The sequence below is a fragment of the Pteropus medius genome, unplaced genomic scaffold (genome assembly GCF_902729225.1).
Source record: "Pteropus medius unplaced genomic scaffold, Ma_sr-lr_union100, whole genome shotgun sequence".
In the NCBI taxonomy this organism is placed as follows: domain Eukaryota; kingdom Metazoa; phylum Chordata; class Mammalia; order Chiroptera; family Pteropodidae; genus Pteropus; species Pteropus medius.
The window spans coordinates 1,703,034-1,728,953 of record NW_024342473.1 but is presented as its reverse complement, the minus strand read 5'-3'; the positions used below and the strand labels follow the sequence as shown (position 1 = coordinate 1,728,953).

Genomic DNA, 25,920 nt, shown 5'->3' with positions numbered 1-25,920 from the left:
CTTTTTCAACCAGGGACCTACTGGAATTGGGTCAGATGACTCTGTTGTGGAGTATTGTCCCGTGCATCATAAGATGTTTAGTACCGTCAGTATCTCTGGCTTTTATTCATTAGATGCCAATAGCAAGATCCTAGTGATGATAACTGAAATGTCTTCAGACACTGCCAGATGTCCACTCGGGGCAAAGTCTCTCTTGGTTGACAGTCATTATCTAGAGCAATAGATAAGGTATGTGCTGGTCAGCACATCTACAAATCAATTTATTCTCATGTTTATGGAGGACCTTAATCTCGACCTTTACATTCTTGCCGAATTTGTCTCTTCAGTCAGTTATGAGGCATAAAATAAAGTTTCCGACTTAGGCACTATTTATTTGGTTGAATACTTTCTAAATACTTATGGAAATAAATTCAAGTTTAATGTTGTACTATATTTCTTTAAAATATTTCTGGAAGTTTGATGAAGACATGAGAGAGACTGAAAATAGTTTTTCCACTGAGCCCAGGTTTTTATGTTTTATGCAACAAAATAATATCCCCCTTGAAGATTCCGAACACTAAAATACAGACTCACATATAAACATCTAAAGAGATGGAACCCTGAATGCTTTCTGCTGTCAGAAAAATGAATCAAGTTATTTCTTTTTCCTGACTAAACTAAGATAACATCTTATTACAACACTCTCTTTGAAATAAAACGTTTGCAGTAACTTCCCTCATAACAAGTGAAGAAAATTCTTGTCATGCAAGTATATTGTGAAAGGGAGTATTCAAAAACTTAACCATACCCTGTTAAGTTTGGATCTGAGAGAATGATAATAAGCATAGGGAGAAAATGTGCATGCCTTTTAGGAACTTCTAATATAATTCAAGAGACATCATATATTAAGTGAAAATGATATTAATGTTTCCAACACAATTATTATGCAAGCAAAGGCAGATATAGTGAAAGGAGAAACAACTTGGAACCTAGAAATGCTTTGTTCCTTTGTTCATTAATTTTACTACCTAGTCATTCATTTGTAAATTTATTCACTCATTCATTCCAGAGCTATTTAGTGAGCCCACACTGTGACAGGTATTGAACCAGGCCATGTGCTTATAAAGATGAGTGAGAAGCAGCCCCTACCCTGGAACAATATAGAGTCAGGAAGTCTACATTCAACAGTGGATTGAGGAAAACCCAGTGATGAGGATCCCCGTAGCAGAAGGCCTGATGGGAGCACAGAGAAAAAGGCAGTAGCTGAGCCTGCAGGAGGGGGCTATGGAAAAGAATGCCGGCCTGGGTCCCAGCCATGGAGTTGGCTAGATGAAGACAGGTGAATGTTTTAGGTAAAGGGATAGCCAGGACTAAGGCATAGAGGTGTGAGAGAGCATAGCAATCTTGGAGTTGGATAGAGGTTATATACAGCTTAAGCATAGCATTCGTAGGGATGGTGGTTGGAGATGACACTCAAAAGAGGGGTTAGGGCCAAAATGTGAATGCAGTGGGTGAGCTGCTCAGGAGTTTGCAATTAATCCTTTGAACATTGGGAACCACGTTCCCCCATTCCCATGTTCCCAGTGTGGGCTTTTTGATCAAATTTGTTTTCTGAAAAGGACCACTCTGGTAATAGTATAGAAGATGAATTGAACAGTGGTTGTAGAGGCCATTTAGCAAGCTATTGTTGTGGTACAGGAGAGAAATGGTAAAGGTCTCTGCACAGACCACCTTAGGAGCCTATTAGTAACTTGGAGCAAGTCACGTTAACTTTTCCAAAGTGTAGTTTCTAGGGCATAGTTGAAGTAACATTAACAATAATAGCTACTATTTGTTGAATTCTTACTAGATGCCAAGACTGTGATATAGAGGAGTCAATTGAGAGTCAACGAGGCAGATTAGGGAACTGCCCACGATCACACAGTTAGGACATGCCGGTGCTGGCTTGGATCCAAGTGTGTCTGCTCTAAGACCTGCATATCATGGGGCCACCTCTCAGAGAAAGGGCACTGCCTGCTGTCTAAAGTTCCTGTTAGCTCTGAGATTCTTTAAGTGAAGATTGAATTTTTTTAAAGTTTCCGGATAAAGTAGTAATCAGATTTGGGTAGATTTATTCGGGAGAAATTTTCTGAAGCAGTAAATCCTAAGGTAGGCTGTAAAGTTAGAAAAGAGAATGATTTCTTAACCAGTTCAGACTATCTGTAAATTCAGGTGATGAGTACAATCTAGCTAGATATTTAAAGTACTAAAAGAGGTAGTTTCTATATAAACACCAGTGAGCATTTATCACTTGTTTATCTGGATCAACCAGAAGAACATGTATTTTAGGTCTTTTCTGTGCTTGCTACTGTTTCACATCACCCGTGAACTAAATATCCGGTGTTTGTTGGAGTAAGTCCTAAAATGAGGTAGGAGACCAAGATGAGGCTTCCAGCTCCATTGGTAAGTTGCTGCAACTTAGGATAGACCAAAGAACATAGCTTAGTTCAGCTTTCCTCTTGACGATGGTGGTTGTGATTAGCACTGTCCAGCAAGGATGTGTGGAGCAAGTATGTTGAGTCTTTGCCCAGACTGGTTCTCTGGCCTTCGTGGGGAAGAGGGAGGGGGGGGGGGGGGAGTCCCTGTGGGGTGCGCCACAACTTTTTTTGTACTGAATCTGTGCATTAAACAGGTCAGAGATAGGACTAATAAAATTGGAGAATAAAGAAAAAAACAATAAGCATGTATTATTAAAGGGAGTGGTTTATAAGAGGAAGAGAAACAGAAGAGAGATAAGCAACTGGGCTAGAGACAAAGTTTATAATGTAAATAACAAAATCAACATTTCAATTTTGACTGGCTCATAAGCTCAGACTATTCTAAGTAGGAGAATACATTTAAGTTAATTTTAATGTGAGTGTTTCTCAAATGGTAGGTTGCAACTCTATAGTAAATACTTATTAAAATAATTCAGTGCGTTACAATCAGGATTTTTTTAAAGAATGAGATAGGATAGGAAAAGAAAGAAGGGAAAAGAAAGGTGTAACTTAAGTGGTAGTAGGGTTATTATTTTGGGGAATTTTTATGTCAATAGTAAATGATAGACAGACAGATAGATGAAGTTATTGGGATGGATGTATAATGTATTCCTGTGGATCATGATCCAAAATGTTTGAAAGCCACACTGACTTTCAACAGTGGTGGCAAACTTTTTCTGTAAAGGGCTGGATAGTAAATATTTTAGACTTTTCGGGTCACATATTGTCTGTGACACATATTTGTAATGTCATTATATTATTGTGTGTGTGTGTGTGTGTGTAATAACCCTTTAGAACTGTAACAATCATTCTTTGCTCATGTGTCACACTAAAACAGGGCCAGATTTGGCTCATGGATCATAGTTTGCCAACCCTTGTCTTAGAAAGTAGCTTTAAGCTACTGTATTATATCAATACTAAGAGCTAAGTGCATGGTTAACTTTTAAGAAACTATCGATCTGTTTTCTGAAGTGGTTGTACCATTTAAAATTCTACCAGCAGTATATGAAAGTTCCAGTTCCTCCTCCTCATTGGTAGCTTTTGGTGGTGTTGTGTTTGTTAATGGTGGCCATTCCAAAGGCTTTGCAGTAGAGTCTTATTGTAGTTTTAACTTGCATTAGCAACATATTTTCATGTAAAGCATATTTTCTTGTGATTTTTGGATGTTTATTTAGCTTTTTAAGAAACAAATGTTCAAATATTTTTTTCCTTTTTTATTGGCTTTTCTCTTTATTATTGAGCTGTGTGAGATCTTTATACATTCTAGTCACAAGTTGCTCCATTTCATTCTGGCTTTCATGGTTTCTGGTAAGAAATTTACAGTCATTTGGGTCATTGTTCCCCTCTAAATAACACATTGTTTTTCTTCTGAGTGCTTTCAACATTTTCCCTGTTTTTAGTTTTCAGCAGTTGGATTATGATGTTTCAGTTTTCCCATTTGGGGTTCACTGAGCTTCTTAAATCTAGGTTTATGTCATTCACCAAATATGAGAAATTTTTGGCCTTTATTTCTTGAAACTTTTTTTGTGTACTTCCTTATTTCTCCTTTCCTTTTGAATCTCCAAAGACACAGATAGTGTCTTTTAGTATCGTCCCACAGATCTCTGAGGCTCTGTTAATTTTTTTTCAATCTTCTATTCTCTTTGTTATTCACATATGATGATGTCTTTCAGTTCTCTGATTCTTTCCTTTGTCACTTTCATTATGATATTGAGTCTATTCAGGGAGAGTTTGTACATTTTTTTGTAGTTGTATTTTTCAGTTTGAAAATTTCTCTTTGGTTCTTATTTATATGTTTTCTTTGCTGAGACTCTCTGTCTTTCCATTTATTTTAAAAGTGTTCACCCTTAATGTCGAAACCTTTTTATAATATCTGACAAAGAATTAAAGTAACTAATTTCAAAATCTATGTCATTTTGTCATTGGAATCTGTTAATTGTCTTCCTGAAACTTCAGGTTTTTTGATTCTTTTTCATATCATGTAATTTTTTATTCCATCTGGAGTTTTCGAATATTATGACTTTGGATCTTATTTACATCTTATAGAGAATGTTGATATTTTTGTATTAGCATGCAATTAGCTCACTTGTTCCAACTAGTCTTCTCTGTGTTTTTAATGTTGGTTTTGTTTTCAAACCCTTTGCAGTGTTGTTCAGATTTGTCCCCCATGTGCTCCATCTAGTGGCCAATTGGGGCAGTGCTCTATTTCTTAGTTCTGTTCTCAAATTCCGGTATAATATTTAGGGTCAAATCTATGCATGGGCAGCTTGGGAGTGAGCTAGAAGTCATAAACAACTTTATAGGGTTTCTTTCTTTAGTTCTTCCCTCTCCGTGATCTCCCCACTAGTTTTGGGTTCTCTGTGGCTTCCGTTTTGTAGTCCTCTAGCTGGAAAGGTGGGGCTTTATTTACTGTTTTGCCAACACATTTTCTGCAATGACACGTGTGTCCAGAACCAAGCAACGGATATTTACATTGCCTTCTTGGAACCAAAGCTTTTCCAGTTGGGGAGGAAAGTTCCACTCCCTCATAGTTTTTGGAGCCTGAGGACCTCTCTCTACCACCTCTATCACTGCCAGAAGATCCCACTCTTTCTCCTCAAGCCTAAACTACAGGACTTCACCTGGAGTTCTCTCTACTTGTGCCAGTGCCCTTTTCCAGGTTCTCCTGCCAGGCTAAGGAATCAGAGGGGAGAAAAAACCAAACAAACAGTAAAATCGCCACTGGTTAGATGGAATGTCAAATTCTTCTTCCTTAATGTTGAGTCTTCCAATTCGTGAATAGTGTATATCTCTCCATTTTATTTTGTTCTTATTTAATTTTTCTCAACAATGTTTTATACTTTCTATATACACATCTTGCACACATTTTGTTAAGTTTATCACTAAGCAAATCATGTTTTTGGATGCTATTGTAAATGGTATTTTTAAAAATCCATATTTCAATTGTTCATTGCTGGTATATAGAAAGAAATACAATTGATTTTTTTCATGTCGATTTTATATGCTGCAACCTTGCTTAATTCACTTATTAGTGCTAGTAGCTTTTCTTACAGATAACTTAGGATCTTCTGCATAGATGATCATGTGATGAGTGAATAACAACAGTTTTACTTTTTCCTTTCTAATCTATATGCCTTTTATTTGCCTTATTGCATTGGCTAGGATTATCAGTAAAATGTAGACTAGAAGTAATGAGAATGGACATTTTTGCCTTGTTCTCAGTTTTAAGAGAAAAGCATTTAGTCTTTCATTATTATGCATTAGGTAGATATTTTTTATAGGTGCCTTTTATTACTTTGAGGAAAGTCCTTTTTACTTATAATTATGGAGAGTTTTTATTATGAATGAGTATTAAATTTTATCAAAACCTTTGTCCGCATTTATTAAAACGAACATATTTCTTTTTCTGTTAATGTGATGAATTGCTTTGATTTTCAACTTTTAACCCAACCTTGCATTCTTAGGATAACTTCACTTTGTTATGATCTATTATCCTTTTTGTAAGTTGTGGGATTTTGGTAAAGATTTTTACCTCTATGATCGTAAGATGCGTTGTTCTTAATTTTTTTATTTTCTTAAATTGTCTATGTTTGGTTTCTTTATTTGGATAATGCTAGAGCCTCTTCACATAAGTTAGTGAGGGTTCCCCTTCCTTTGTTTCCTGAAAGAATTTGGGTAAGGTTGATATTATTTCTTATGTATTCTATAGAATTTTCCTATAAAGTTGTTGGGATCTGTAGTTTTCTTTATGGAAAAGTTTTAAATTATGATTTCATTTTTTAAATAGCTATAGGGCTAGAGTCTCAAATTATTTTTGCTTTATTTTGATACCTTTTTTAAGGAAATCGTCTATTTTATCTAAATTATATTTATTCATGTAATGTCATTTATATTTTATTATTGATTTAATATTATTTTAATGTCTGCAGGCTTGTAGTGATTTCTCTCTTACACTCATTTTTTTATATTGATAACTGTGCTTCTCCCTTTTTCTTTTTTTTAAACAAGTTGACATTTTTATTTTTTGTCTTCCAATCCTTGTATATAAGCATACATATATTTTATAAAGTTGATATAATAGCATATGTAAAATTGTGTATTTCTCCATCTGAGATTATATTAAATAGTTTTCAATGGCAATGTATTTATTTAATCATTAAAAAAATACTTTATTGAGGTATGATTGACTTTCAAAAAGCTGTACATGTTTAATGTATAAAACTCGATGAGTATTTGAAGTTCATGGAATTATTCAGCCTTAAAAAAAGAAGGAAATCTTGCCATTTTAACAACTTGGATGAACCTGGAGGACATTATGCTAAGTGAAATAAGCCAGACACAGAAGAACAAATCATACACAATCCCATTTATATGAGAAATCTCAAATAGTCGAACTCTCTTTAAAAAAAAATAAGGCTAAAAGTTTATCAATTTTATTAATCTTTTCAAAGAGCTAGCTTTTGCTTTTATTGTTTTCTCTACTGTTTTTCTGTTTAATATTGCATTGAGTTCTGCTCATCTATTATTCCCTTCCTTCTTCTTACATTAGGTTAAATCTGTTCCTTTTTCTATCTTCTTAAGACAGAAGTTCTGAATATTGATTTTAAACGTTGTCTTTCTCATATAAGCATTTACAGCTGTAAATCTTCTAAGAGGAAAGTTTACTTGGAGGTCCATGTTAACATCTATGAAATCAGGATACATCTTAGCCTCAGTAATATCTTACAGTTATAACTGTCATCGTTTTTTTCTTACTTAGTGGTGCACATAGTAATGATGTGACTTGGTGTCCTGAATCCAATGAAATGCAGTATTATACAATTCTTTTGAACTTTGTGTACCTAATAATTACTTAATAAAGATCTTGACACAGTGATGCTTATGTGTCATAGCTGCTCTCTCCTTGCTATTGTTTATATTTTATTTGTAGCATGATTATCAGTTTTTCATCTTTTTATTACCCTGAAAATTTAGGGCTCCTTGAGAGCTGTCTTAACATCCTCCAAAGTATCTAGTAGAATGTTCTACATATAGGGTACACAATGCTTGTGTATTAAACAAAGGGTAAGAAAGACTTAATTGCTGAGCATAGCATTGGAAGTGGCCCCCAAACTGAAGCCCTGTGAGCCCATAATTAACATGTACATCAAAAAATTGCTAGTATGTATATGTTGTTGGATATATCTCATCTCTTTGAGCTAGCAGTGCACAGTGATGTACTTTTCTGTTAAAACAGAACTCTTTTTAATTCATCTTAGATCTTTTCCTATGAATTGCTACATTTTTGTTTGTTTGGACATAGATTACCTAATGTTTCCTATTTCGAATTTAATATACAAATATTCATACTGTACATACTCCACCATTTGTCTGTTTTCTTATTTATCTTACCCAATATGTGTTTCCTTTGGATATTTTATGTCTGGGTTTTTATATTTTTTAACTGAATTAAATACAGCATCAAATTATTGCTTTTAATCTCTTTAGCTCCTTAAAACCCTGTTGTTTTCACATGCTTAGAGGGCTCCAGAGCAAGGCAGTATTATAGGCTTTATACAGTCTCCTCCTGCTCCTCCAGGTGTAGCATTTCAGCAGATGAAGTTTTCTTTATTGTTTGTATTTCCTCATTATGGGAGAGTTATATCACATACAGATTTAACTCAGACACTAACTTTAGAACTCAACCCCAAGGGAAGAAGTGACTCAACTGTATGCTTACCTGCCTATGGCACTATTAAAGAGAAGAGCCCAGGGGTCCATGCTCACATTGGAAAAATTGCATTGGCAAACCTGCTTCCTTCCTAGCTCAGAAAGACACAGGTTCCACAGACACTGCTCCTTGGTATAGGAAGCCAGTATTTATGTTTATCAATCAGAACACTTATGGCTTGGATTACAAGAATGCTCATCTAAAGGTGGCTTAAACAATGAGGATTTATTTTTCTCAATGAAGACTCCAAAGTTAGGCAATTCTAAAGTTGGCGGAGTGGCCTAGTGATTTCAGGTCTTCCTCTTAGAATTTCAACATGGCTGCAGCTTTCTAAGCATCATAGCCCCACATAACACATGTCCTAAAGACGCTTTTCCTGTTTTGAATGAATGTACCTCCCTCTCATCAAAGAAGGAAATCTTTCCCATTAACCCCACGTGTACCTCCTCGTATATGTCATTGTCCAGGATTGTGTCACATTGTGCTCCAGCTGCACAGGAGTCTGGGGAAGCAAGTCTGTAGAATATTCACACTCTTTAGTGGGAGGTAGGCTCTGACTACAAGGAAGAAGGTGAGTGGCTGCTGACTGGGCAACCAATAGTATCTATTTGTGAATGTATACGTGTGCATGTGTGGGTAAGGTATATATATAGAGAAATCTAGACTGACTTTTTGTTTGGGTTAAGTCTCTCGTTCCCATATGAACTCGTATGTGGCCTCAGAGCAGAACTATGGATGACCCACTACAGTGGAGGATGACGATGGCATTTGGGCTAAAGTTGCCTTTGCTTTCTATGACACAATCAGAACTTTACGTTTTTAGTTACTTGAAATTTTGTGATTTCAGGTTGAGTCCAGAAATCTTTCTGAAACGCCCGGTGGTTGAAGGAAATCGTTGGAGGCTGGACTGCATTCTTAAACGAAAAGCAGTATGTACTTTCCAAACAAATGCTGATACGATTTCTTAAATGCGTATTGCCTCAGAAATGCCTTTCCTTTTTAAAATTTTTTCATATGTATTATAGCTTTTTTCTTTAGAGTTTGACAAAAAGTAGAATATTTACTGTTTTCATGTTCATTTGGTTATGATTATTTTCCTGTTACTTTTGGGTACATGATATTTTAGCCTAATTTACAGCATGGATTATTTTAGTAATTCTAATTTTTGTTTTTTGGTCAGCTATGAGCAGTTAATTTTATGGGCAAAAACTTGTAATGAAGTTTCATCATTGAATAATAAATGATGAAATGAAACATAGCATTTTATCTTGTTTTATTTACTGTTCCGTTGTTTGAGCAGAACAACCAGTCATCTGACATTTCAGTCAGATGGGGTCAAGCTGATCTTGAAAAATATCAAAGAGGAGGGACATTAAGAATTGGTGCTGTTTTGATTCCAGTTTTGGGACAGTTCATGGTAATAATGTGAAATTGTTTCTTGTGCAGTTGACCCTGTAGATTTTGGGTAAGCATTGAGTGTGCACTTTTTGTTATCAAAAGTAAATAACTGAAGCAGTTATAGGTTTGCCAATGACTACTTTACATTCATATTTCTGATGAATTTTTTTTAATATAGTTGGCCCTAAACCCACTTAAATTACGCTCAATTAGAATAGATCTGGATTTATTATTAATCATGTCCAAATTGGGGAGTGCTAGCCTTTTCACTATTACTTGAGACTGTTTTCATCTTTTTTTATTCTATCATTAAACATTCTAGCAGATCCTAAGTCACGAGGGCAGCATTTTCCTATTTCTCACAGTCTTATTCATCTCTTTTTTCCCATCCTTGACATTCCCTACCCTTTCCCATTCACTTTTACTTCTCCTTCCAATGTCTTTTCCCCATGCCTTTACTTTAGGATTTCTGCAGATATCCATAATATAGTCAGAACTCATTGCTAATATTGATGGCAGAAGTCGATAATCTTTATTTCAGACCCATGCCAAACAGCATCATTTTCATGGCTAGTTTAATTTGTTGTCTCAACAAAATTCTTTTCATAAAATTGGAAATTCTGGTCTTGAAAAAGCATTATTTGCATATTTATTACATAATTCAGCATACAGTTACTGAGTATCTCCTGTGAGCCAGGTACTACACTAATTACTAAAGATGCTGTGTGTGTGAACAGGATTCCATCTCTGCCTGTGAATGGCTTGCTAAAGGACTCATGTCCTGAGTTCAGTCCTAGCCTTACCAAACTTCTTTCTGTATGTTGAATGGGCTATAGTTTTCTCCCTGTTTCTCTCTATGAAATGGCACCTTTTCCATTTCTCTTCAAGATTCCATTTTAAAGTTTCTCCAGTCTTGCCTCACAATTATCAGTTATACTAGTTAATCCTCTCCTCATAGTACTTATCCAATACTTTACTGTTTTAGGTTTCAATCAGCATGTTCAATGCATGCCTACCATGTGCCGGGCTTTTGGCTAATCATACGGGGATGCACATAAATAACATACTTGATTCTTGATCTGAAAGAGCTTAAAAATCTACTCAAGAGTCAATTGGGTACAGAGACGAGCCAAGATTCAAAGGCAGGTGGGAGAGTATTGGGCAGGTCTGGTGGGGAAGCCCCTCACAACATGAGGGATTTAGGGCATTTAGGATGGGGGAAAAAATTTAAAAGACATTTCTAGGTACAGGAAATACGGTGAAGAAACATTCCGGACTCAGGAATTCAGAAGGCTTTTTCAGTCATAGTATGGTGACAAGGTTGATTACACCTGAGTATTAGTGTAGGTAGGATGGTGATCAAGCTGGAAAGGCAGGCTACAGCTAGGATATGGAGGCTTTGTAAACCAAGCTAGTGGTTTGGACTTTATGGAGTACAGTGGGAGCTACTGTGAGGGGGGTGGGTGTGATGGATGAAGGATGATCTGATTGAAATGATGTGTTGGGAATGTGAACCTGGTAGTGGGAGGAAGTGGGAAGAACTCAGATTCAGAGAGCTAAATTTTAGATCACTTGAGTCTGAGATGCCTACAGGACATCTAAGTAAACTTTAGAAAGCTCATCAATGCCAGAGCAAGGCTCAGGAGGAAGATCTCGCAGGCCTGGCTCTCCACCTCATGTTAGCAAAGAAAATATTTTTGCCTAATAAGGGTGCTTCGTTTATTCACTTCCTGAAACTCGGTGTTCACCTGGGACCTCACCAGGGCTCATCGCCCATAAAAGCAAAGAGAAGCCAGTCATGCTAGTGATAGAATAAGCAACTGGACAGGTAAACTAAGGGTAATAAACAAACACATGCCAGCAACTTTTAAATTGCACATAATAATTTTTAAAATGTCCTAAGGAAATAATAATACTATGAAATATTAATTTCTCAGTGGTACATTTAGCAGAATTGCTCTCCCTTAATCTAACTACACCATCTTATTATTTTGGTCATAAATTTTTAACATTCAGATCATTCCAGATTGACATTTCAAATGCTCATAAATGCTACTTCATATAAATAATTTAGTTTCTGAAAGCCACTATTTTTACGAAGTAGCGTGTTGATAATAACATTTTTTCTTGCATTAATGGGTCCCAGAGGTCCACTATGTTGATTAAAATAAATTATTTTTTCTTCTATCTTATTGTACAGAATTTTTAGGAAGGAATTTTGTGTCTCTGCCTCATAGCCAACACATAGGGAAACATCTCGTATAATGGCTGTTTCTTAGGGGAAAAAATGTAAATTTTGTTTCTCTGGTTATAACCAAGTTGATATTTTCCTGTTTCTTTGGCCTTCTGAGATGCAGTATCATCATTTAAAATAGTATAAGCCAACCTTGAGAAACAGAGTGTTTGCAACTCAAATCAGCATCAGGGTTTTCTACAGTTTGGCATTTACTGCAGTAAGAAGTGAGATCATTTTTACCGTAGTTATGGTAACCCTTTCCCTGTACCTAATTTGTATATTTCAACCTTAGCAATATGTGATATTTCTTGATGAGACTTGCACCAAAAGAATCTTAAAGTGCAGCAGCCTGTAGACTGACAGAAAAAGATTTAGGTCCCCAGGGGGATTGTGTCATCAGGTTAATTTCTTACTGTCCTGAACCACAAGGCACATTCTACAATTGCCATCAGTGAGTAACAGAAAGATATCCAGGTTTGTCAAATGAAATGAATAATCACATCTCCACGCAGAAAAATCAAAGGGAATCTTATCAAAGTGGGGGCCTAGAAAGGGCATGGTAGGGAAGGGGAGAAGGGATCTTCAACCTTGAAGACTGCTTTAAACAGAACGGTTTAAAAAAAAAAAGGCACATGAGCATTTGTGCACTTACATCCCAATCTTGCCAACATTTAAATGGTAAGGATACAATTTCTCTTTAAGCTTTACTTTTTATTTTCCTAAAATATTGCACCCCCTGGGAAAGCCCTTCTTCATAAGTGATAAAATTAGTGATTATCCTGTTGATGTGTACTCTATACTATCTTCAAGCAGTGGACAAACTTGGCTGCATCTGGAAAATATTTTGACCACAGTACTTTGAACAATCAGAGAAAAAGTTGGCTCAGAAACAGTCTCTTCATTTCAACTATGGAAAAGTTTTATTTTTCTGGTCTTCACATGTATTATGTATATGTAATTGTGTCTGTTCTACTTAATTAAAAACTAGTTAGAAAAGAAAATAGAATTTTCATCTTTGGAAATTCAGGTTCCATGAAGTTTATTCTATAGGACCTTTGGGTTAGTTGATTTCAACACGGATAAGAAGCATGGCATTGCGTAGTGAACTCCAGGCCATCCCTGTTCCTACTTCCCCTGTTAATACTTTCATTTCCCCTCTCTAAGCAAAAGTAATTTCCCCTAGGGTCACTAAAAAGCATTGGTAAAACATTTAATGTTTCAAAGTATACTTTTTAAATTACAGAATTAACATCAGTTTTTTGTTGTTGTTTTCTAATTTGGTTTTTATTTTGCACATTTGTCTAAGTCTTCACTATTATGACCCAGCAAATGCCTTCATTCCCAAGGAATACTTTTTCCTTTGCCCTTTATAGTTTAGAGTTTATGACAGTGTTGTAATCCTTGCCTAAAAGAAGAGGAGTTTATTGCTTTATTATCACAGAAATCTTGTCACTAATTAACTGTATATTGTAGACATGGATGTAAGTAAATAATTGTAAACTGGACTAAATGAAAACGAAATTTTCATTTTTAACTACTTCCTTATTAGTCATTTGTATTTAAGCTAAAAAGACTTAAAAAGTCTTTACTCTATTTCCTTTAGAGTTAATTTATTTCAATGAGAAAAGATACAGGATAGAAGACAATGTCAGGTATTAATAGATGGAGGGTAATAATGTAACCATTAGCATTAACATCTCATTTCAAAAATCCATTCGTTATGCAGGTAAATGAAAAATTGTAAGATTCAGGCCAGTTCCTAATATGCAACTACTGTTCTTTATGTGTAATAATCTCATAAGCCCAAGAAGTAGAATTTCATCTATTTAAAACAAATGAGCCATGATAAAAGATGTCAGGTGTAATGTTCTGTAATTTAGGTTTTAATTTCAGATTTTAAACTTTATATCTTTCAATGGGAGGCTATTTTTGTGTGTGTATTAGCCAGTGCAGAATTCCAGAATATTCAAATAGCAATGTAAATATGAACAGTAGAGAAGAAAAAATAATGTTCTAGTTTTCATTAGAACCCTCAGTCAGTGGTTCATTGCAAAGCTGTCACTGGCTATTAGACATTAATCTGTTAACTTCCTGCCTCCACTTTTCTTATTTCTCTGCTCAAGTAATAGTTACATAATTATAATAAATAATTAACAGGTTCCAAAGGTTGGCTGTTAATCAGAAAAATAGAATGACATATATACATTTTTATCTAATTTTTTTCCAAGCAAGAATGGATTTTCTTCTAGTACTCACATTTTCTTAATGCAGCCTAGAACGTAAATCTTGGTTTCCCTCCAAATATATATACACTTTTCAGATATTACTAATAACAAGAAAATGTTCCTATTTTGAAGTGATGTGTTATTATAAAGCTTTAGAGGCCAAAATAATGCTTCTTAGTACCAGCAGAGCAATACTGGGGAATTATGTATGTGGTTTGGTTTACTCTACTATTTTATATCCTACAACCTAAGAATATTAACTTCAATGTTATTTCACATTTTTATAACACTGTGAAAATTTTTAGTTCTTATAAATTAGATGTGTTCAACCCAGTAAGTTTTCTTAAATTGGTAACTTAGATTTCCATTATGAACATACCCACTTACCATGGATTATTCACAAACTGCAACTAAATTATTCTTTGTCACTGTAATTTATTAGATATGCCTGCATCTCTAATACTCAGAAAGTATTATGGAAAAATTCTTGCCTTTAATCTCTGGGATATTAAATGCCTAGGTGTAGATACATAATCAAATATGTATGCAGTATGTCTCAGAATGCTTTCAGAGTTTCTAGGCACAGAGAATGTAAATTTAATTGTTACAGAGCACACAGCAAAACTGAGGATACAGACTTAAAAAGTAAAAAAAGAAAAAAAGAGAAAAAAAAGACGCACTAAGTAGGGGCAAATTAGACAGTTTCCTGAAAGAATACATTCTGAACTATATGTTGGAGAAGGAGCCATCTGAGTAGATAGGGAGAAGAGGAGGGACATTCAGGGGAGGGGCAATTTAGCACAGGCTAAACCCTTGTCACCACCCAGAACTAGAAGAGAAAATACTAGTACATTTCTACACTACTAACTGTTGGACATTGTCTTTTTGATGGTTAATAATAACAATAAGTGTTATACAAATAACACTTATTAAAGTTTACCAGGTACTTTTGATTTAATTTGGCTCTTGCAATGGCTTTGTCTATTTTCTTTTAGGTCCAAGTTCTAAGGATGTCAATTTGTGTACTGCTGCTAAAAATTAGGGATTTTTGAATGTTAGAGATTTTGACTTTGGAAGAAGTCATTTCACTAGTGAAATAGGCATTAATGATTTAATTATAGGTTGAGTGTGAACCAACAACTTTATCTTTGAAAATTAAAAAAGATCTTTTCCAAGCAAATGATCCAATCAAAAAATGGGCGGAGGACCTGAACAGACACTTCTCCCTAGAGGACATACAAATAGTCAACAAATATTTGAAAAGATGCTCAACATCGCTAGCTATTAGGGAAATGCAAATCAAAACCACAATGAGATACCATCTCACATTTGTTAGAATAACTATAATCAACAGGACAAGTAATAACAAATGTTGGAGAGGATGTAGAGAAAAAAGAACCCTCATACACTGCTGGTGGGACTGCAAATTGGTACAGCCACTATGGAAAACAGTATGGAGGTTCTTCAAAAAACTAAGAATTGATCTACCACATAATCTAGCAGTCCCTCTACTTGAAAACCCATATCCAAAAAGATATTTGCACACCAATGATCATAGCAGCACTATTCACAGTGGCCAGGACATGGAAGCAACAGAAGTGTCCTACGATAGATGATTGGCTAAAGAAGCTGTGGTACATACACATATACAATGGAATATTACTCAGCCATAAGAAGAGATGACATACTGCCATTTGCGACAACATGGATGGACCTCGAGATAATCATGCTAAGCGAAATAAGCCAGACAGAAAAAGTTGAAAATCACCTGATATTACCTAAAAGCGACAAATGAACAGGACAAACAAACAAAGACTCATGGACATGGACTATAGACTAGTGGTTACCAGAGGGTAGAGGATAAGGGAGGAGGGGGTAGGTAGACAGGGTAAAGGGGGTCAAATATATGGTAGCTGAAGGAAACTGGATTTTGGGTGGTAAACACACAATAGAATATACAGATGTCAAATTATAATGTACACCTGAAAATTATATAATTGTATTAACCAATGTTACCCCAATAAACTTCATTTAAAAAAAAGATTTTTTTTTCCATTTAAATAATTTTTTTAATAAAGAAAAATTCTATGCAAAACACTCAAACATTTAAGGGATATTTATATAACTTATTGCTTCAGAGTTTCTTTCTCACTGCTGTTTCAGTAATTATAGTGTAATAAAAATAAACAAACAAACAAACAATTCTAAATCTGTAACATGAATCGGTCAGAGCTTTCCTCAAAGACAAGTGTTTGGAAACAGTCACAGATGTAGCACCATAAGACACTTCAAGTAGTTGACGTTACAGTTTCAACCTTCTGGCTGTAATTAGTCAAGTAGTGACACTCTTGGTATGACAGGTCATAGGAATGGAAAGGAGATACATTTTTATTTTTGATATTTTAATATACATTTATAGTTACCTCTTCGTATTGTGTTTTTCATAAATATTATATTTGTTTATAATAAGAAAGTTTAGAAAGTACAATGCACTGAAAGGAAGAAAAAAAAATCATAACTTGCAGAAATTCTCATTCCTCCCTGTGTTGTCTCTTGTGATAGCAACAGGGTGTAAGGATCTTCATTATGCTCTACAAAGAGGTGGAACTTGCTCTTGGAATCAACAGTGAATACAGCAAGAGGACTTTAATGCGTCTGCACCCCAACATAAAGGTATTAAGACTCATCTTGATGAATAATGTTTCTTCTTTATTATTTCTAATGTAATTTAAAAATAATATATAATATATAATAGAATATATATATTTTATAATGTTACATAATCTACAATAAATTATTGTAATAATATTTTTCAGATATGTTTTGCCTTGAGCAGAAGTAATCTGTAGAATTTCCTAATGTATATTTTGAATATATAATATGGTTTTCACAGAAATAAAACAAAATAGTATACTTTCTTATATATCCAGTATTGTCGGAGTCAGCAGAATTAACATTTCTGCTTCTCTTAACCCTGATAATTTAGCCAAGAACACACTTCCCAGGGTTGTTTTAATATTTAAGAGGCCTGTCAAGGTCCCATACTCTTCATTAGATTATCCTGGAACCTCAGCTGTGATCTCTCCATGACGCCCCTTGAATACCAATAGCAATAAAGAGAGTTCCTCTAGGATTTAAAGTGCTTTTCTTAATAGCACCTTGTATAAAATCCTAATAAAGTAGATAACCGTGATAAACAATTTGAAAAAAGCTATTTGATGTTTGACTGAAGACCTGAAGCTTATCAATAAATATTGCCCCGTTATGGAGATACATCCAGACAGTGAATCTGTAAATCTCCAGCAGGCTTAAAGTATATAACAATTATATACTTCAGTTTATTAAAAAAAGATATTCCATGTAAATGGTAATCAAAAGAGAGCAGGAGTGGCTATACTATTAGACAAAAAGGGTAACAAAAGGTTCAATGCAGCAAGACATAACATTATAAACATTTACATACCTAATAATGACCATCAAAATATATAAAGCAAACATTGACAGAATCAAAGGGAAAAATAGTTCTACAATAATAGTTGGACACTTTAATATCCCACTCACAATAATGAATTGATATATACATAGAATGCAATATTATTCAGTCTTAAGAAAGAAGGAAATTCTGACATGCTGAAACATGGATGAACCTTGAAGGCATTATTCTAAGGGAAATAAGCCAGTCACAAAAAGACAAGTATTATATGATTTCATTTATATGAGATCCCTAGAGTGGTCAAATTCATAGAAATAGAAAGTATAATGGTGATTGCGAGGGATTGGGGTGGGGGGGTGGGATTTAATGAGTATAGAATTTCAGTTTTGCAAAATGAAGAATTCTGGAGATGGATTGTGGAGATGATTATACAATATGAATGAACTTAATACCACTGATCCATGCACTTAAAAACAGTAAATATGGTAAATTTTATGTTATGTGTAAAGAAATACAGAAGTGTAGTTTTTAAAAAAGTACTCTGCAAAGTTTTTGGAATGTTTCTACTTAAAGATATAAGAAAATAGGATGAGTCAATCTGGGCTCATTTAGAGAGAATTCTATTCGAAAGCAGGAAGTTAATAACTCCTCAAAGTACCTTTCAAATCAAGAGCTGCCAAAATGTCAATGTCCCTATATCCATATGCTTACTATTTCAACTCAGTGGCTGCCAAAATATCAATATACTTATTAAAAATTTTGCCAGAGATAGATGTTGGTTAAAATTTTTTGGATTTTTATAAAATAATACCAGATATGATCCTTTTAGGGGAAAAGGGGAATCAGCTATTTCATTGAGCTGACTTTTATTGAAATATGTGACCAAACTTCAAGCTAAATGGCAGCTGCTCCAAAATGGAGTATGAGCGGGGGAAGGAGAGGCTTAAAAAGTACCTAGGAGTCTTTCTCTCTTAAATACTAAAAATAAAATTAGAAGTTTGGGGATTTTCTTTGGTATATACAGAGCCCATTTTGATATTTGAATTATAGAAAATGCTATTTAAAGGAGGAAACAAACCTATTTTATTATAATATGAAGGACATTTTAAAAATCATTTTATATGTGGAATTTTTTCTTCACTCAAGGTGATGAGGCACCCAGATCATGTATCATCCAGCGTATATCTGTGGGCTCATCATGAGAAACTTGTCATCATCGACCAGTCGGTGGCCTTTGTGGGTGGGATTGACCTGGCCTATGGAAGATGGGATGACAATGAGCACAGACTCACGGATGTGGGCAGCGTGAAGCGTGTCACCACGGGACCATCTCTGAGTTCCCTCATGGTAAGTGATTTTAGACTTTTATAGAACTGCATAACAGGAACACAGGTTGTATAAGTATGTATTGTAGCGGGATTGATTGACTGAGAAATGGCATATCCCTGGAGAAGGAAGGAACATTGAGTCAAGCATAGACAGCTCTGGTTTGAAATAAATACCATCTAGTGAGTCTGTAACTCTGCATCTCGTAGTCTCAGTTTTTTCTCTTGTGAAAAAAGAAAACATTCAATAGAGCATTTGGTATCTCATAGTCAGCTCTTGTTTTCCGTATAAATTAAAGGTTTATTTCCTACTTGGAAAAATGTTCATAAATAAAAATGTGGCAATTGAACTTTAAGTTAAATAAGCAGACTTATTACGAATAGCTGCCAAGGTTTTTGGAATCTTCCCACTTAAAGACATAAAAATAGGATAGGCCAGGCCGGAGTCATCTAGGGAATTCTATTTGAAAGCAGCAGGTTAATAACTTCTCAAACTACCTTTCAAACCAAGAGCTGCCAACTTATCTATATGCCTATAATCACATACTTATTATTTTAACTCAAGTGGTTGCCAAAATAACAGTACACTTATTAAAAAATTTGGTGGGCTTCATCTTATTTTACTGGATATGTTGGTGACTTTTCTGGGAAAATAGAGATTTAGTGAATAGGTAACGGGGAGAATAATTGACAGAAAAAGTATTGCTTACTTAATGTTTATCAGAGGAAGAAGTTCAGTAGCACCACAGTGAAAGTACCTTATGTGAGCTAAAAAGGTTAATTGGTATGCAATGTTAAGAATTTGCCCTACTGAAAGAAGAATGCTCGGAATGCCTTTGGTAGTATTTAAATAGCTCACAAGAATCCCCCACTGCCCTGTGGCCGACCTCACACATTATTGTGTGTCTATTTGGGAGCTTCTATCATGTGCCAGCTTTACACCTCCCCTGACTGGAATTAAAGGGCCACACTGCAGTGTATTTATGGAGTGTCTTTCTTTCTTTCTTTCTTTTTTAAATAATTTTCTCAGGCTGAAACAACGGAGTCTATAGAATCCTTAAGCCTCAAAGATAAAAATGAATCTACTAAAAATCTGCCTGTGCTAAAGAGTGTTAATGATACAGATTCAAAACTGAAAGGAATAGGAAAGTCCAGAAAGTTCGCCAAGTTTAGCCTCTATCGGCAGCTCCACAGGCACCACCTGCACAACGCAGACAGCATCAGCAGTATTGAAAGCGCCTCCAGTAAGTCCTTGTCTTTGCTGGAGTTTTTCTTGACTACACCCTGTTCTTCCATTGCCAGACACCATATACTTGTTTTATAACCTGTCTTTCTGTAATGGAGTAAAAGGAACAATGCCGAAAGGTCACTAGATCATCTTATTCAATATCATGCCATCTCATGGCTTTGTTGGCCTCATTTTAGAACACATTTATTGTTTTATTCACGAGTCGTCATAATGACTGCAATTCATGCTTCTGATGGTAGCAGAATGACCAAGCATTTATAAAATAATGCTAAGTTATAAAGGAAAAGAAAAGCACGAGATGTACTTTATGAATTTTTTATAGAAGAAATTTCATTTCTCTTCCCATCCAGAAATACATCAAGCTTTATCCTCAAACATCAGATTTTCTATATCTTATAAATTTCCTGTTCTTTTAAAATCTGTCTTAAAGCCCTGCAATTTTTCTGTTGTACAGAATTTGTGACTAATTTTATAGATTTGCCTAGTGTTAAAAATGATCAAACCTGCTTTCCAGTTTAGAAAACCTGATACATTTTATATACTTATTTCTTTGTAAAAAAAGAACTCTCAACTTTCTCCAGGTTATTGTAATCACTGTAGAAGTCGTCAGAATTTAATCTATGGTTTAAAACCCCACTTGAAACTCTTTCGCTCTTCCAGTGATTCAGAGCAGGGACTCACTAGACCTAATGGTAAGTGATGTGTGAAGTGGCAGAACCTTCTTAGGCTTCAGCTTTTGCTGCATGAGCAGAGTGACTGTGTTTCTGGATTGGCTTTCTGTTCACGCCACATATATTATTGAGAGCAAAGCATGGGGAAGTACATGAGATTCCTGCTTCCCAAGAACCTACACTCCAACACTAAGGTAAAATATAACCTAATAACGGTACCGGTGCATATGGCAGCTGCAGTTCAGGAGCGTTGTAGAAGTCCTGTGGAAGGTGGAAGTCTTCTCTGTGATGAGCCAGAAAGACTTTCTTGAGGAGGGGACACTGGAGTTAGTTTTGGAAGTACTTTGATTGGGTCAGTGAGGATAGGGAGACATTGCAGGTGAAATAAATGAGTTGAGCAGAGAAGCTGGAATGAGAAAGCACCAAGTGCTTCGAAACATTAGAAAATACATCATTCAGTTGAGATCTAAGGTATAAGACCAGTAAGATATATAATAGTTACATTTGGACTCCTCAACATAAAGAAAGGAGTTGGACATTTATTTAGCTAAGTATCTCAAAGACCACTGAATGGGAGGTATCATGCTAAATGCGAATTTTTTAGAAATTATAATCTGGTAACCTTTTGTAAGAAGACCTACATTGCAGAGGAGTAGGTTAATCAGGCCTAATTTGTGGTTGTGGGAATGAAGAAGATTTGGCAGTGGATCAGGTATAAAGACAGGGAATCATAATAATGAATAGCAGTCACAGTAGACTTGCAAACTAGCGGTTATGGTGTGCAGACTGCCAGCCATGACCCGGGCCCTTGCAGTGCTTGGCAGTAGCCCTGCAATCTCCTTTTCAAAGAGGAGGTAACTCAGGCGTAGAGGTAACAATTGACTGCGCAGCGAAGTTCCATTTTATCAGCCTCCCAGAGCTCAGCATATAGGTTTGTGATTTAGCAGAAGTGCAGACTACTACATCGCAACCTTTTGTTCTGGTGTACCGTTTAGAAGGTGGCTGAGTTAGAGCCCAGCTGACATGGCTGGATGTGAGCCGCCGGTGGCTGGCAGGAGCTACTGAACCTAATAGAGTAACTTGGCCCTTGAGCAGTGGTTCCCAGCATTCTTTAGTCTAGGGACTAAACTGAATATATATAAAATGAACTAAAGCTCCAATGTAACTTAAATTTATATTTTGTAAATTATAACATTGACATACATTAACAATTAGAGAAGATTATATATGAGGAGACATTTTATTTATTTAGCATACGGCTGTTACTTGATGCATATGTGGACCCAGGGACAACTTACAGTAATTCCTGTGCTTGACAGAGCTGCAAAGCCCTGGGACACGGAACTGGGAGACCTCCAAAGAGCTGGGTCAGGGGCAAATGAAGGGGCAGATATTAAAGGTAAAGAGCTGGAGACAGGTCCAGGTAATTCTGTATGTGGCTTTTCTGCTTTAGGACTAAACTTAAAAATGAAATGGAGGACTGAGGTTGCCAAATCATGATGTTGAGGGGTCTGAGTTATGACCGAGTGGTTGTGTTGCTGACAGTAGGATGGGGGCAAGTGGAAAAGCAGACGCGAGCCCGGTGCTGAATGCATTAAGCAGCCGAGGCCAGTGTCAGGCTGAGCAAGGTGATACCCACGGCGGTGCCCTGAGGACACTGATGTGGGTAGTTTTCAGGTGCTGAGGGAAACCTCCTTTCTAACAAACTAGATACGTGTCCGGTGCAGCATTGTTAAGATAGAGAAAAAAGTAAACAGCCTAAATATCTAAGAGTAGGGAAATGGTAAAGAACATGAGTGGCTCATCCCTTTGAGGGAATTGTGCAGACATTAAAAAGTTTAAGTGGAGATATAGAAATAAATGTGTGTGATTCATTTGTTTCATTAAATAAGTATTTATTGAGCTCCTAAATAGGCCAATCATTATTACATCACTAGTACCTAGTTCTAGGTACTAGGGATGTAGTGAACAGAACAGATGAAGTTCAGTTAACTAGTTGGAGGATGAGGATGGAAATTATATATATTATATATATAAATAGGTCATCAAACTCAATATATCATGTGTTGGGAATTATCGTGGAGACCAACAGTAGAGCAGAGGAAGGGGGAAGGGCAGAGGGGAGGAGTTACTGTTATATCGGATAGTCAGAGAACACTTCCTAATGAGGTGAGTTTTCAACAGCAATCAGAAAGAAGAGAAGATTGAGGATAAGAAGAGGTCTGGGGGAGGGTGTCCCAGCCCGGAGGATTGGCAAGGGTAAGGGCTGTGAGGCAGGAGGGGACGGCGTGTTCCAGGAATGTGTCTGGAATGGAGTGGGCTGGTGGAGAACCAAAGCAGGAAAGTCAGAGAGGGCTGGGTAGATTATGTAAGGTCTTGTGGACCTTGTAAGGATTTCGGCTTTTACAGTTGAGTGAGATAGAAAGTCATGTGATGGGCTTGAGCTAAGGACAAACCAAGTTCCTTCCGACTTACATTTTTACAGAACATGAGTGGCTCATCTCTTTGAGGGAATTGTGCAGTCATTCTTCAGAGCAGATCAGGGTGGCAAGTAGTGGCCAGACAGGTACTGAATCCATTTCGAGATGGAGCTCACGGCATTTGCTGATGCACAGTGTATGGGATGTGAGAGGTGAAGAGGCCTCTTTCTATTAACTATGATAAATTACAAATTTAATTTTTTGATATTAAAAAAACAAATTTATGTAAAAAGGGAAGCAGTGCTTTGCAAAGTCTGTTCTGTGGACCCTGGTGTTTCTCAGAGACTATGAGGAGGGTACTGAGCAGGTTGGCCCTGGACCCTCCTACCTCTCTTAGTATCTGATTCAACCAGAACAGTCTTGCTTGTATTGTTTTATTGTTTTATATATTGGAGTTCCATGTGAATTTGCATTGAAAAAAAAAAGTAAGGTTCTACTATTAATAATAAAGGAAGTTTAAAGCCCATAGCTCTACATTTAAGTTATCTAATGACTTAAACTTATATTGTCTTATAGACCTTGAAACTCAGATTAAGCTTAGAGTGAGTCTTCATTAGAAATTCGAAATTGAATGTTTGCTTGAGTTAATAATTTCCTTTCCTGGGGATATTTAGTGGAGTAGCTTCTCTGCAATGTCAGTTTCACTTGAATGGAAAAGGCCATGATGAATTGGCTTCTAGTGAACCTTACTGGCGGTGGATGGAAATCATTATGGAGTGTGCATGCAAGATCACTATGGGTTTTTAAGTAGAAAAACTGCACTAAAATCAGTTCATCCTAAATGTAATTGGAAATTATGATAGATTTCTGTAGTATATATTTTAATTCAAAACCACTCAGCCATCTTCAATATTTTTTTTTTCTTTCAAGAGAGAGAATTTCAAATTGACATTGCTTTGCTTGAAACAATGTTATTTTTAAAAGATTGAATTTTACTCCTCTTATATTCAGTGACCATTTGCTGGTATTTTCCTTTTAGGCAAGATTAAATAGATGACTGAGTGGGGAGAATTAATTTTGCAATTTAGTGGAGACAGGTGTTTCAAATTCAGGTATTAATCATAAAAGATAATGAATAGTAGGTTAAGTTGTTTCCAGACTGTTCTCAGAGATGCAATGGTATGAGATATATAAGAATTATCTTCTGTTGTCAAAGAGCTTATTATCTAAGAAGCATCAGTTTTAAATATTTTACTAACCTGGTGCCTTAGCGGCTCATCAGGGGGAGATACCCCTACCAACGAGAGTTGTCAGTGAAGCCTTTTCCACAAATGTAAACCCTGATGCACAATTCCCAAATCCAAAAAGGTTCAAAAGCCAAAAGATTTTTTTAAAAAATATAACTCATTGAGGACCTGTTTTGGAACTGGTCTTCAACTTAGGCAGAAATTTAGTAGAGACTGATAAGGGGAAAAACAGGCACTCCAGGTACATGTTATATCTTAAGGGACAGTATTTATTTCAGAAGTATGCCAAAAGTCTTTATTTCAGACCTAGGTGTGGAATGTGGTAAATACATAGAGGTCTACCATTGCAAAATCCTGAAGATCATATGTGCTTCAAAAATTAGAAGATTCTGGATTTTAGAAAGATAATACAATACCTATACTCTATATTACGTTACACCCCTTGCAAGGTCCAGGAAATACCCTGTAAGTAAATCATTTATATTTGTGCAACACCAAATGGGATAAATACAGATAATAACTTCTTTTCAGTCCAGGTCAGGTTTTGGTAACAAATGAACTGTGAAAAAAACATTTGGATTTTCAGAACTTTGGGCTTTTGGAATTGTGGTAAAGAGTTAAGTAATTTGTGTAGATTGGGCTGGTGGGCTATATCTGTACCGATATACGTAGGGCCTTGAAAGTTAGACTGAGGCAGTGAACTTCACCAACTAAATGTTGGAAAATCCCTGGTGAGTAGGGAGACGGGGGGAATTGGAGAGAGGATGAAATGGGGTTGGGGGGAGTGTGGTTTAAGGGTCCTGTTTTACTAAGACTAAAGACAGCGGAAGTCCGACTAGTTTGTTCCAGTGGGCCCGTGAATGAAGTGAATGGGATAAACTTTTCCAAAAGAACAGTCAGCAGAATTTCGATGGAATTTGGAAAGCAGTAATTGGGAGGTAGGAAGAGAAAATAGAGAAGAAGGAAGAGCCAGAGGTCATTCTGAGGTTTGAATTTGAGTAACTACAAACAGAGAAAAGAAACCTCATGGGAAGACTTGATTTTGTTGGGATAATAATGATTCCAGTGTTGCACGTGATTTTGAAGTTCTGGTGGGACAATTAGGTAGACAAGGTCAAGTGAGGCACTGGAAGTGGCTGTAGAGTCCAAAAGAGAAACCAGGGCTAGCGGGGTACATTGAGGAGAAATTTCAAGGAACCTTTGTTAGGGAAGAGGAGCTAGGGAAGATCAGGAGCATAGGTTGGAGTAATGATAGGGGAATACAGCTTTGGAAGCCAAGAGGTGAGAGAAAAAGGAGGACGTGCCAAAGCCAGAAGACACTGGGTGAGGAGCCAGGAGACACCCTTTCCATGAACTTTTAGCAGCCAGAGTCTGGGCCATTGACGAATGATTGCAGAAAATGGTCATGAAACCCCTAGCCAAAGGCCAAGGCAGGTGTGGTTATAAAATCAATTGTGAGCCAGATACAGACTAATGAGAACCCGCCAGGTCAGCATTGCTGATGTAAAGTC

General features: G+C 36.1%; 1 protein-coding gene across 6 annotated transcripts in view; it reads left to right on the top strand.

Moving 5' to 3' along the window:
• Positions 1–25,920, top strand: part of PLD1 (phospholipase D1) — a 179,473-nt gene that overhangs the window by 93,044 nt on the left and 60,509 nt on the right. For 5 of the 6 annotated variants that reach the window (XM_039865037.1, XM_039865033.1, XM_039865036.1 and 2 more), the window contains 5 exons: positions 9,053–9,134; positions 16,627–16,737; positions 18,644–18,844; positions 19,853–20,066; positions 20,653–20,763. In XM_039865037.1, coding sequence (XP_039720971.1) covers positions 9,053–9,134; positions 16,627–16,737; positions 18,644–18,844; positions 19,853–20,066; positions 20,653–20,763 — 719 coding nt within the window. The remainder of the gene's footprint in view (positions 1–9,052; positions 9,135–16,626; positions 16,738–18,643; positions 18,845–19,852; positions 20,067–20,652; positions 20,764–25,920) is intronic. The other variant, XM_039865038.1, reaches the window with a different exon arrangement.